Here is a 12,664-nt window from a genome sequence, read left to right as displayed (position 1 = left end):
ATATATATATATATATATATATATATATATATTTTTTTTTAAAGCAATTGGGGTTAAGTAACTTGCTCAGGGCTACACAGCCAGTTATTTCTGGGTGTGGTGCTAAGTATCTGAGCCTGTATTCGATCCCAGGTTATCCCAACTCTGGGGCTGGTGCTCTTACTCATTGTGCTACCTGGCCGCCCCTAACATGTCCTTATTTTGCTGCATTCTCGTTTACATGATTCAACATGAAACTTCTGACACATTTGTTATTTACATTGAAACATCTTTTTATCACATTGGATATTAAGCATATACCTATGACAAACACGAACATTATAGTTTTTCAAAGTCTGATGAAATAGTACATAGGTTTTCAATGGCTTTTAAATCAGGTGAGCTCCCAGGCCTTTGAAGTTTATTTCTTTCTCTCGGACAAGTTTCTTAACCTTTCATGTGATGTGTAGTATAATACAAGGTTTTACTGCCATAGTCCACCTCATTTGGGAAGCTCCTTCCTCTCAATTTAGCAAATGTAAATGTATATCCCCCAATGGGAATATGACTTCTAGACTCACTGGAAGTAAAAAATCCTCAAAATATGTTTTGGGGTAGATGTTTACAATCCAATCTGAAGATACACAGATCTTACAGGTTTACCTGTGTATATCTGGGGGATTTTGGGGGGCAGTGGAGGAGTCTAGCACTTTCTGATTAGATGTCTTTGAACGGAAGGGCTGAATTCCAGTTAGTCATGGTTTCCTTGTGTCCCCCCTAGAAACACTGTAGGTTCATTGAGATTTAACACCTCCATATACTTTTCCAATTCCTCCCTTCTCCAGACTTGCATTCACAGATTGGCTTGCCCAAGAAACTTCTACCAAAATATATGCCCTTTCCTCCTCCTCAGTCTAGGGCATATGTTCTCACAAACACACAGTCATGAGGAAGAGTGGTTGTAAACAAAATAATTGTTAGTGAGGATACATATGAAGGGAACACATATGGCCCAAACAATTCACAACTCTGGAATTGTAGGGTCTTGATGTCTTCTCTCTCCAGAATAGCAGGAAATCTCTTGGTAGATTCTTCAACAAGTTCATTACAGACCTTGGCCTCTGCTGGATGGGTTGTTTTGACTACTAGGTTAGTCAGTTTGCTCCTCGGACAGCACAGAATCTCTTAGATTCCCTGAACTTGTTTCCTGATGGGTAATTATAACCTCTACCACTTCCAGTTTAAGTCAGTCACAACACTCAACTGAGGATATTTACTTGTACAAGGTAGCCTAGATTGGAAGAAGTTTCTTCTTTTCTACTCCCTTGACAATTCTTGTTTAGGGTTGGGCTCCCTCAGTGCTAAGAGACCTCACCCCAATTTAGAGTGACAATCAATAGTACATTTCCCAAATCTTCATCTCAGCAACGTCGGTCACTAATGGCCCTTTGCAATAATTACCAAATATCTCTTAAAGTTCTAACATTCTTCTATTGCTCTGTAAAAATGAGTGACTGGAGAAAATCCTTTCCTACAAGTAGTGGACTAATTCACTCATATCTGAAATGGTCTTGTAAATTCAAATTTGCTGGTCTGAAAGAAACATGACCCTTACAGAAAGCTGACATATAGTAAACTGATTAGTTAATGAATATATCATTGTAAAATTTCCAAGTTAAACAGGATAATCTAGTTCATTTCATGGCATAGTGTAGGGAACTGGTCTTGGAGTCACAAAGACCTGGATTTCACTCAGTTTCTAAGCTATGTAGCCAAGCCATAACCCTTGTAGGTTGTTTTTATTATTAAAAAAATATATATTTTTTTATTTTTGTAGGGTTATTGTGAGGATCAAAAGCAAAAGGTATTTAGAAATCCTTTGTATACATACTTTAATCCACAATAAAAATGCCCTCTATTATTGTATTATTACCAAATGTATAGGAAGGTTGTTTGAGCACAACTCCACCCTTCCCTCCCCCAGCGGGAATTTCAGCCTAAAGTAAATTTCTCCATTCTCCCCTAGCATCCCCCTCCCCCCCCCCCCCCCCCCCCCCCATATTTCTCCATTCTCCCCTTTGCCGGATATTTCTCCATTCTTCCCCGTCCCCTGCCCTCCCCACCAGACATTCCCCATCTCCACCCATTTTAGGTTCCCTGTCCCTCAGCCTAGGGTAAACTTCGCTCCTGAGGGAAATTCAAAAATACAATGTCAAATCACCGCTCGAAGTCTCAGCTTACATAACCTGACTCACTTTAAAAACCGGCACACTATCTGCGCCAACTCACTGTCTAATCTGGGTATGTGACCCTGGCAGTCCCGAGGTAATAAAATCCACTTTCAAATTTTATTCTCGGGGATCTTTTGTCTCCCTGCTTTAGGCTCAACAAAAGTAGCTTGTTAAAATCCAGATAGGAAAAATTAACATATATGGTTTTACCATTTTGTATGGTGATCTTTTCTCCTGGAACCTGGCTTTGTAATCTATACACTTCTTCATTCTATACAATCCCATGGGGCATCTGGGTAAGGGACTTAACATATTCAATCTCTTCTTGAAAATTTCTAAGGATAGCAGGCTCTCCTTTATGGGGCAACCCATTTTCATTTTTACATAGTTTTATGTACTATACTGTACATAGTATAAATATATATACTATATACTATACCAGTTCCTGCTAGCCTACTTTATAGCCACACATATCCATCATTTTTATTATAAATACAAGCAAATTCATCAAAAAATTAAAAACACTGAATAGAGTGAGAAAAAAATTAGTTTCATCTATTTCTGAGAATTTTAAGAACACAATAGGTCTGAATTCCCTGTCTATTCCACGCATAACCTTACCACGCATAGCATCCCTCTTTCCACACATACAAACTTGAACTTACATTTCTATCTCCAAACTGACACAGTACTTTGCTTTTTGGGTTTAAAATGAATGCCATCTCCAAACAATCTTAGATTTGCTTTCTTCAGGAAGGTGGGTTAAGATTTTAGTAGCACAAATATCTTGGCATTGATAGCTCAGAATTTTAAAAGCAAAGTTCAGCAAAGCAGAGGCAGAATATTGATCTGAGGTAAAATTAATCTGTAACAGCAAACAAAGATTTAGCTATCTTTTTCCTTTAGTGAATACTGTTTTGCTTAAATGTACAGTTGAGTTGCTATTGTAATAGGACTTCCAAACATTTTTCAGAGTGAGATTCTCCTTGAACTTGTTTGGTTGGCTTGGTGATCATATCAACACCATTCCTCATTTTTCATTCACTAATTTGCAGGTTGAGGACATAGGGTACTCTAAGTAACACTCTTAACAATATGGCTCATTCCCCACCATCTAGTGTGCTTCTCATAAACTATCAACTGGCTCAAAGAAACAGCTTCACCAAATGATATAATAGCTAGCTATAATTTTCCATGTGTTAACCTTGGACTTACTTTTCCTCCAAATAAACATAGTATTTTGTGGGTACAGTGGGCACACACTTATAAAAGCATAATTATAGTGAAGTACACGTATGGCCAAGGTAAACTGTAGGTTTCCAAATATTACGGACCCTGAATATTCTTTCTTTTAGTGTGGAATCCTGGGTCTTTTGTTTTTGAGTTCAACTGACCTCCCAGGTCCAACTTCTCAAAGTTCTCATTTTTTTTGCCTGTCTTTGAATCAGGGGTCAACTCTAAAAGCATGTCCACAAACTAGATTTCTCTCGAATCTAGGGGTCAAGTCTTAAAATTATGTGGAGTATCAACTCTCAAAATTATATCCACTATAGTGCTCCAGAAATTCCAGGCCTGGCTGTTTTAAAGGCCTAGGGGTGTGGCCAATTATTTCTCAGCCAATGGCCAGGCTCCTTTTCAAATTCAGACTGGGAATTTGTTTGCACCTCATAAAGGGATCTCCAGGTGGGGCCTCATTTTTTTTTTTTTATTTACAATTTAACAACTTGTTATACAGCTGGGGGTTGGGAAACAAATCCCACTGCCATTTCGCCCTCTTAATAGACATAATCCCGTGAGGCAACTGAGTGAGGTAGTCAACCTCATTCTTCCCATCTTCTCAATGCTCTCTGCTGCAATTTGTTTTACTTCTTTCTATCTGTTTTATTACCACTCCCACTCCACTTACTCTTTCTTTTAAATCAAAAGGATAGAGGTAACATCTCTATTTTGTTAGGAAGAGCTAGGTAGGCTTTCAGAGAAGGCATAAACAAATATCTTCTAAAGATATCTATGTTTATTTGAGGATGGGGTGGGGAGAGGATATTAGTGTCTGAGGGTGGAGGGAATACACAGATCTTTCCAATGATCCAATCCAGGGATTTGGTGGAGGTTTCTCTGGGCTCCTCTTGTAGGGAAATTTCGTCAATATCTGAAGAGATTGAGGCGGGCCGGAGAGGAACAAAGAAAAAAAAAGATGATAGAATCATCCAAGTTTGTGTTTATGTGTTTATGTTTGTGTGTGGTCTCCCCAGTCCTATTTTGAACTCCTCGAGGGCAGGGGCTGTATTTTGCCTCTTTTTGTATCCCCAGCTTAATAAATACGGATGAAATTGAACTGAAATGTCCCGAACATCTGGCCACTTCCTTTCAGAAGTGCCTCCTGGGCCACCGGAATGATAGCGGGAAGTGGGGAGGCGGAAGGGGACCGCAGGTACCGAGCGGAAGCGCAGTCCTGCATCCTCACATGCTTGGGTCACCAAGACTACAATTCCCACAAGCCTCCGGGGCCGAGGACGGATGCGGCACTTAGCTGGGCTCCCTCAAGCCCCCCACAGTTTTACGCTTGCGCAGGAAGCCTTATGCCGGGGGCGGGGAAGGGGTCAGGGAGAAGAAAGAAGGGCTGGATAAGGCGGCAGACAACCATAGAGTTCGGACTTCTCTCGCTCCCAGGGTAGAGCGGCCCCTAGAGTGGTGGGGCGAGCTGCTCTCTGAGGGGGTTTGTACGGGCGTGGGGTGGGGGTCTTTTTGACCACAGGCCGCCGGCAGGATCATGGCGACCAGGAACCCCCGTCCCACAGGTGAGCGGCCCCAAGGGGCCCCCAAGACGGCTATCGAAACATAACTGCGGTTATGCTCCTTCCATATTCAACCCCCCCACCCCCTCCCAATCCCTTCCTTCGGACCCAGGACGGGGCTTGTCACCCCCTCCCCCGCCCCCACAGCACTGCGTGCCCAGCTATTTCCAGACACGACCCCTTGCCCACCACCGAGATCCTTCTACTTCCCCTCCCCACTAGACACACGACTTCCCTTTCCCCCATTGCCTCCTACCTGGCCCTGAGGCCATGGACCCTCTGCCCCTTCACCAAACACTCAGCTTCACATTCTTCCCGCCCCCGCAAAACTACCTAAGCACCCCCTTTTTTGTTCCCTGGAATCCCCCTTCCCCAGGGCCTCCCGCTGGCCCCTCCCCCTCCTGCCATCTTTCCCTGCAGACGTAACCTCGGCACCCCACTAACCCCCAACTTGTATGTTCTGTTTCCCCCTTGATTCCTTTTGGGGTGCCTTCCTGGTCACAGAGCTCCCCTCCCCCACACCCCCGTCTCTCCTTCCCTCTGGCGCCTCCCCCATTGCTTCCTTGTACCCTATTCCCTCCTCCCCGACACGAGCCAGGTGTTCCGTTTTTTAGACACAAAGGCCTATCCTCCTCTACACAGGGTGTCCCAAAAGTCTTAATTCAGTTTTAACTGCTCTGAGACCTGTATTTGTTTCACCAACCCTTTCTCCCTTTCCTCCAAAGAAGCAAACACCTTTTCTCTCTCTCAGTTTAAGTTCCAAATAAACAATATTGATATCCCTAGAGAACTGCTCGTATGTATTTCGACCCCTCACACCACCTTTTATCTTAATTTCTCTGCTTCTGGGGACTCTGGATTCCTTTAATCGTTTGAAAAAAAAATCCCATTTTGCCAAAAACGGGTATCTTATCCCCCCCCTTACCAATTTCACCTGTCTTACTGTAAGGCCTGCCATCAACTAACGAATGCCTTGTATAGGCACTACTTCCATAGACATACTGATTAAGGATGATGACCACTTAACTTGCCCCATCCAGTTTAACTTTCTCCAGTTTTCACCTAGTATTTCAGTAAGTCTTTGTGGTAGGTAAATGAAATATGCTATCGCTTTTTTGCAGTAGGTACTCAAAATTTTATACAAACACTGATGTATATCTTTATATGTAGATACAGACATATAGAGAGAGCTGGATCTCTGGCATCTGAAATTAGATATAAAAAAAAATTTAAGACTTCTCAGAGAAACCATTCTACTAGAAATAGTGATACTTTTAAAAAGAAAACTATGTAAGGAATTTTTCCTGGCTTTTGACTGAATTTAATGCCTGTGTTTTCCTTTTTTTCTCTCTGAAAGAACATGACAGTGATGATGACTCTTATGAAGTACTGGATTTAACAGAATATGCAAGAAGACATCACTGGTGGAACCGTGTATTTGGCCACAGCTCTGGACCTATTGTAGAGAAATATTCTGTAGCTACTCAGATTGTAATGGGTGGAGTTACTGGATGGTGAGAATATAACATTTTTTAATTTTGTAGGATGTCATTGACTCATTAAGACTTGTTTATACTTAACTAAGAGAGAGAACTTGGCTGAACGCCCCATAGAGACTTGAATTTTAAGACCTGTTTCTAAAATGGAATGTCTGTGTGACCAGGGATGCCTCCAGGCAAATGGTTTGGGGCTGTAATTGCAGAATATTTTTTGTATTTTCTGATCTAGATTTTTAGAAGGAGTTTGCTGACAGATGAAATCACAAGTCAGGACCAAAAAATAGTTAATTCTTAAAGAGCTTCCTTTTCAATAAAGTAAGGTGTATGCAAATGGAAATAAACAGACACATTAGCCATACTAATAATTGTAATTTTTTTAATTGCCTTTTTTTTTTTTTGCTTTTTGGAGGGGGGAAAGTAGGGCACCACTTAGCCCACCACCTAGCCACCCCTAATATTACAAATATTACAATATTTTAATCTACAACCAATATTATGGGTCTTTTGATTTACAATAGTTTAGTTTGGACTTTAAAGTGAATAGTGGAAGTAATCAGGGGATCCCTTCACTAGTACTGCTAAACTTACTGTGTTTTCTACTAATTACGTCTTAGAAAAATTATAATCAATCTCATATTCTCAGATACTGTCTTAACTTTTTGCCCATGTTAAGATGCTTTGGCCTTTCTTTCTTCCCCTCCCCCCCAAGTTTGAGATAGAGGTAACTGATGTTTCCTTCCCTTCTTCCCAATCAAGGGACCTTTGAGGTGGGACCCCCAGCCAAAAGGTACCATATCTCCACCCTTTGGCTTGCAAATTCTCATCTCCCTTTCTAATTCTTGTGGTTAAGATGGCCTTGTGCTTGTTGAAATCCCTCTTCCCTTCTGTTAACATTGCACCTCAGCTCTTCTCCCAAGTCCCTGTCTGTTCTTTCTTCTCTTTCCATTGGGTCCTGAGGAAGTGCCATTTTCATTAACAAAACTTCTTTTCATAGATCTCTTCTGGCACAGTCCTTCCATCTTCTTGCACTCAGGGACACTTGGTTTTCCCTGAAGACACTGTATCCCTGGCCACCCCAACCATATGTATCTTTTATTCAGGCCCCTGATATTTTAGACCAGGAGGAGAATTTCCTTCTACTATGCTAGATCTTCCCTCTGTTGCAGCACCTGTTCTTCCTTTTATGTTCAGTGCTCTTTCAAGTTCATAAAATCCAAATTTCTAAGTCCTGTTGGCATTTATTTTCTAGTGCACACTTCATTAATTGGTTCACAGTCTTTCTGCTACAACTCCTGATCTTATACTTGAGAACTAGGGTTGGTATCCTCTTTTTTTTTTTTTTTTAAAGCAATCAGGGTTAACTAACTTGCTCAAGGTTACATGGCCAGTTATTTCTGGGTGTGGTGCTGAGTATCTGAGCCCGGATTCGATCTCCAGGTCTTCTTAACACTGGAGCCGGTGCTCTTACTCGCTGTGCTACCTGGCCGCCCCTGGTTGGTATCCTCTTAACTATCCCCTGGCTCCCTATTTCATCAACCTTCTGAGGTCCTGTCACCATATGTGCCTTTATCCTACCTCGGCTAGGAACAGATGGTCACACCCATTATCTCACCATTACCCATGTGAGTTATATCTTCTTAATCCAGTATTCTCAAATGCTTTATTCTGTCACTTCCTATACTTCCATCTTTCCCCTTACTCCTCCTAAAGCTGCCCTTTGTCCTTAAAGTGACCTCTTTTCCATAGTCCCCTACTTTCCCAGGCTACCTTCTCTTCTCTGGCCTAACATTCCTCAATTTCTGGCCTTGACCCTATAAATAACCAGTCTGTAACTCTCCAATCCCTTGCCCTCTTGTTTTATTGCCACTTCAGCCTTGCCAGACCTCAACCCCGCTTTACCCCTCACCATCATCTCTCTCTCCCCACTCTTCCTTACCTACTGCTTCGAAGTCTAGGAGGAAGTCATGCAAACCTGCTGACTGGGTCCATTACAGAAATGTTTTATCTAGTCTTAGCTAGGTCCTCACTGCTATGTGACTATATATTTATTCTTCCCTAATTGACTGTACTGCACTCCTCCCGGTGGTTGTTGCAAAACTTTATTTCTCTTCTTTAGCCTGTAGATCATTCCTTTCCTATGCTCTGATGACCCCAAATGGCTTTAACTAAACTGCTATGAGTTCCTTCCTTTTCCTTTTTTTCTAACCCCCAACTCCCATTTTCTTCTCCTTTTTCTCTGATGATGAATCGGCTGGTCTCTTCTCATCAAGGCCAACCCCTCAGGGATATCCCCTGCCTTATCAAGGCTCTCCTCTCCAACCTTTTTTTGTTGCCTATAAACTGACTTGTGTCTACCCAATTTTTAAAATTTTAAAAACTTTTCATGTGATCGTGTTGTTCCCCTCAACCTATTAAATTTCTCCTCTCTTTTACAGCCCTACTCCTAGAAAAAAGCTATTTTATATTTCTTGCCTCTGTTTTCTTATAATTACTTTTTTTTCCCTTTCCATCTGTCTTCCACCCTCACCACTGAACTAAAATTCTTCCTAAAAGTTACTAATAATCTATTAAAAATAGATTTGTATTGTCATCTTTTGTTTTTAGATTGAAATGAAGTAAAAATGATCACTATATTAAAAAACAACAACTGACATGCAGTATTCCAAATCATTATTATAGTAAAGCATAGTATTGTTCCACTAATGGTCCCTTAATTGCTAATTGTGATGACCAATTCTCATTCCTCATCTTCCTTGCCTTTCTGAAGCATTAGACTATGCTGACCATCTCCTTCTGCATAAAACCCCTCTCATCCCAGGGTTTTTGTGACTTTGCTCTTTACTAATTCTTTTTACTTGCTTAACCATTCTTTTTGAGTCTTCTTTGTCAAATGATCAGTGTCTGGCCATCTTAACTGTGGACAATCCTGTGGTGTCTGTACTGGGTCCTCTTTTCTCCTTCATCTCTTACACAGATGATTCCCAGATCCACATCCAAACATTTTTTCTTTCTTGAGCTTCAGACCTTCATTACCAACTACTTTTTGGATCTCCAGTGGGATAGCACATAGGTATCTGGGACTCAGTAGGTTCAAAATAGAGCTATTCAAGGCAGAGTCAAGATGGCCAAATAGAAGCAGGACCTCCCCGAGGCTCCCCACCTTCCCCAATCCATGTAAAAAGGGGACTCTAAACAAACTTTGGAGCTGCAGAACCCACAAAATGACACAGAGAAGCTAACCTACCACTGAGGACAGCCGGAATTGGCCAACAGGAATCGGCCAGCGCATTGCTCTAGGATGCGAGCTCAGTTCCATGCTGAAGCTTTAGCCCCAGGGCAGGCCTGACCAGCCACCAGCAGGAGGGACTCCAGATCAGCAGCAGCTGTGGCCATTTCCAGATTTATCAATACGTAGATGCTAAGGACAAAGTGAGAGGTCAGTGCAGTCTGGACTTTGGGACCCAGTAAGTGGGAGTATGTGGCTTTTGCCCCCTAGGGCGGGACTCCAGGACAGCCAGCCAGCACCACGTGTGGGCTTCAGCTACTGGCCTGCAGAGTGTAGGAGAACCAAGCACCAGTCTGAGGGTTAATCGCTCTTGCTTCAAACTGCTTGGATCTGGATTGAAGTCTAGGGTGGAGGTCCTGCGATGTGTGTCCAGCTTGCCAGAGCGTGTGGAGACCTCAGAGAGGGCACCCATCTAATATCTCCGGCAGCTGAGAAATCCCCAGCATTTGGGACGAAAGCTCCCCTGTCTGGTGGCAGAGTCCTAGTGTGGCAAAAAGCCCAGGGGTCAAGTGACTGAGGGGTGACATGACCAGGCAAAGGAAACAAAGCAGACAGAAGATTCCAACAATACATTCCTATTTTGGGGACAAAAAGGAGCAAAGCATGGAACAGGAGGAAGACAGTGAAGTCAGAACTCCTGTACCAAAAGCTTCAAAGGAAAATATGAGCTGGTTACAGACCATAGAGGACCTTAAGAAGCAGATAAGAGAAGTGGAGGAAAAATTGGGAAGAAAAATGAGAACGATGCAAGAAAATTACAAAATGAGAGTCAATAGCCTGACTGAGGAAAATAATACCTTAAAAAATAGACTAACTCAAATGGTAAATGAGGCTCAAAAAGTCAATGAGGAGAATGCCTTAAAAATCCGAATTTACCAGATAGAAAAAGAATCTCAAAAGCTCACTGAGGAGAATCATTTCTTCAGAATTAGATTGAAGCAAATGGAAGCTAATGACTTTATGAGAAATCAAGATGCTGTTAAACAAATCCAAACAAATGAAAGAATAGAAGGCAATGTGAAATATCTCATGGGAAAAACCACTGACCTGGAAAATAGATCCAGGAGAGAGAATTTAAAAATTATTGGACTACCTGAAAGCCATGATCAAAGTAAGAACCTAGAAATCATCCTCCAGGAAGTTCTCAAAGAAAACTGCCCTGATGTTTTAGAAGCAGAGGGCAAAATAGAGGTTGAAAGAATCCACTGATCACCTCCTGAAAAAGATCCCAAAAAGAAAACTCCTAGGAATATTATTAGCCAGGTTCCAGAATTCCCAGATTAAGGAGAGAACATTACAAGCAGCCAGGAAGAAAGAATTTGAATATTGTGGAAACACAATCAGGATAACCCAGGATCTGGCAGCTTCTACACTGAGGGGTTGAAGGGCTTGGAATATGATATTCCGGAGGTCAAAGGAGCTGGGATTAAAACCAAGAGTCACCTACCCAGAAAAATTGCGTATCATGTTTCAGGGGAAAATATGGTCATTCAGAGCAATAGAGGAGTTTCAAGCATTCTTGTTGAAAAAACCAGAGTTGAACAGAAAATTTGACATTCAGATACAAGAAGCAAGAGAAGCATGAGAAGGTAAACAGGGAAAAGAAATCATAAGGACCTTATCAAAGTTGAACTATTAACATTCCTACACGGACAAACAATAATTGTAACTTATGAGACTTTTCTCAGTAGTTGAAGGGAATAGAAATATATACATATGTGAATATGTGTATATATGTTTACAGGTATACATAGATAGAGGGCACAGGACCAATTTAACAGGAAGGGATGATACTTAAAAGGTAAAATTAAGAGGTGAGAGAGGAATATAATGAGAGCAGATGGAGAGAAACAGAATGGGGCAAACTATGTCATATAGAAGAGGCAAAGGGAAAATGGTTACAATGGAGGGGAAGAATAGGAAGGCAAAAAGGAGTGGGTCAACCTTTTCTCATTGAATTTGGCTTAAGGAGGGAATGAAATACACATTAAATAGGGTATCTCACCCTACAGGAGAGTAGGGGGGAAGGGGATGAGAGGGGGGATGATGGAAGGGAGGTCAGGCTGAGGGGGGAGGGAAGTTGGAAGCACCCACTTTTGAAAAGGGATGGGATCAAAGTAGAGAATAGAACAAGTGGGAGGTGGGATAGGAGGGAGGAAAATACAGTCAGTCTTTTACATTATATCTACTGTGTTACTGTTTTGCATTAGCCACACATGTACAACCTATACTGAAGTGCTTATCTTCCCAGTAAGGGTGGGTGAGAAGGGAGGAAGGGAATGAATCTGGAATTCAAAGTTTTAAAATCAAATATTTAAAGATATATATACTATTATTTATACTATTTTACATGTAATTGGTTAATAAGATATACAGGCACTGGGGCATAGAGATCACCTGGAGAAGTTGAAAGGGGTATGGGAGAAAATATGGGAGAGAGCAGATTGGAGGAGTGGATATCCTGTGGGACTGCTATTTTGGGGCGGTGGGTAGGGGAAAAATGGGGAGAAAATTTGTAACTCAAAATCTGGCAGAAATAAATGATGTAAATCAGAAGTTAATAAATCATTTGAAAAAAAAATAGAGCTATTCCCTCCAAACTCATCTGTCCTCCAAATTTCTCCATTTTGGTTTACTCAGAACCTTCCCTTCAGTCACCTTGTTTGTAACCTCCGAGTTACTCTTGACCTCTCATTCTTCCTCTCTCCTCCTATCTGGTTGTGCTTCCACATCTCTCACATTCATGTCTTTCTATCTCCTTACATGGCCATAACCCACTTGAGGGCTTTGTCATCCCTCACCTGGTTCCCATGCTGTCCCCTCTCTAATCTGCCTTCCACACAAATCTTAAAATCATTTCCTAAGGCCCAGGCT

At 41.8% G+C, this 12,664-nt stretch overlaps 1 protein-coding gene and 1 long non-coding RNA gene across 2 annotated transcripts in view; one reads left to right on the top strand and one right to left on the bottom strand.

The window, feature by feature from the left end:
* The window catches only part of LOC138144444 (uncharacterized), an 18,842-nt gene extending 13,496 nt beyond the window's left edge, over positions 1–5,346 (bottom strand). Inside the window, exon 1 of the long non-coding RNA XR_011163956.1 lies at positions 5,262–5,346. This is a non-coding gene — a long non-coding RNA (uncharacterized lncRNA). The remainder of the gene's footprint in view (positions 1–5,261) is intronic.
* FUNDC1 (FUN14 domain containing 1) overlaps positions 4,753–12,664 on the top strand; it is a 28,237-nt gene continuing 20,325 nt past the window's right edge. The window contains exons 1-2 of the mRNA XM_069065746.1: positions 4,753–5,008; positions 6,363–6,519. Of these exons, the coding sequence (XP_068921847.1) occupies positions 4,981–5,008; positions 6,363–6,519 (185 nt within the window). The 5' untranslated portion in view covers positions 4,753–4,980. The remainder of the gene's footprint in view (positions 5,009–6,362; positions 6,520–12,664) is intronic.

This window comes from Petaurus breviceps, unplaced genomic scaffold (genome assembly GCF_028583685.1).
Source record: "Petaurus breviceps papuanus isolate PSGF00001 unplaced genomic scaffold, PetGlider_PUasm1.0 90700, whole genome shotgun sequence".
NCBI lineage: Eukaryota > Metazoa > Chordata > Mammalia > Diprotodontia > Petauridae > Petaurus > Petaurus breviceps.
Note: the sequence above shows the minus strand (reverse complement) of the source record. Positions and strands in the feature narration are given on the sequence as shown.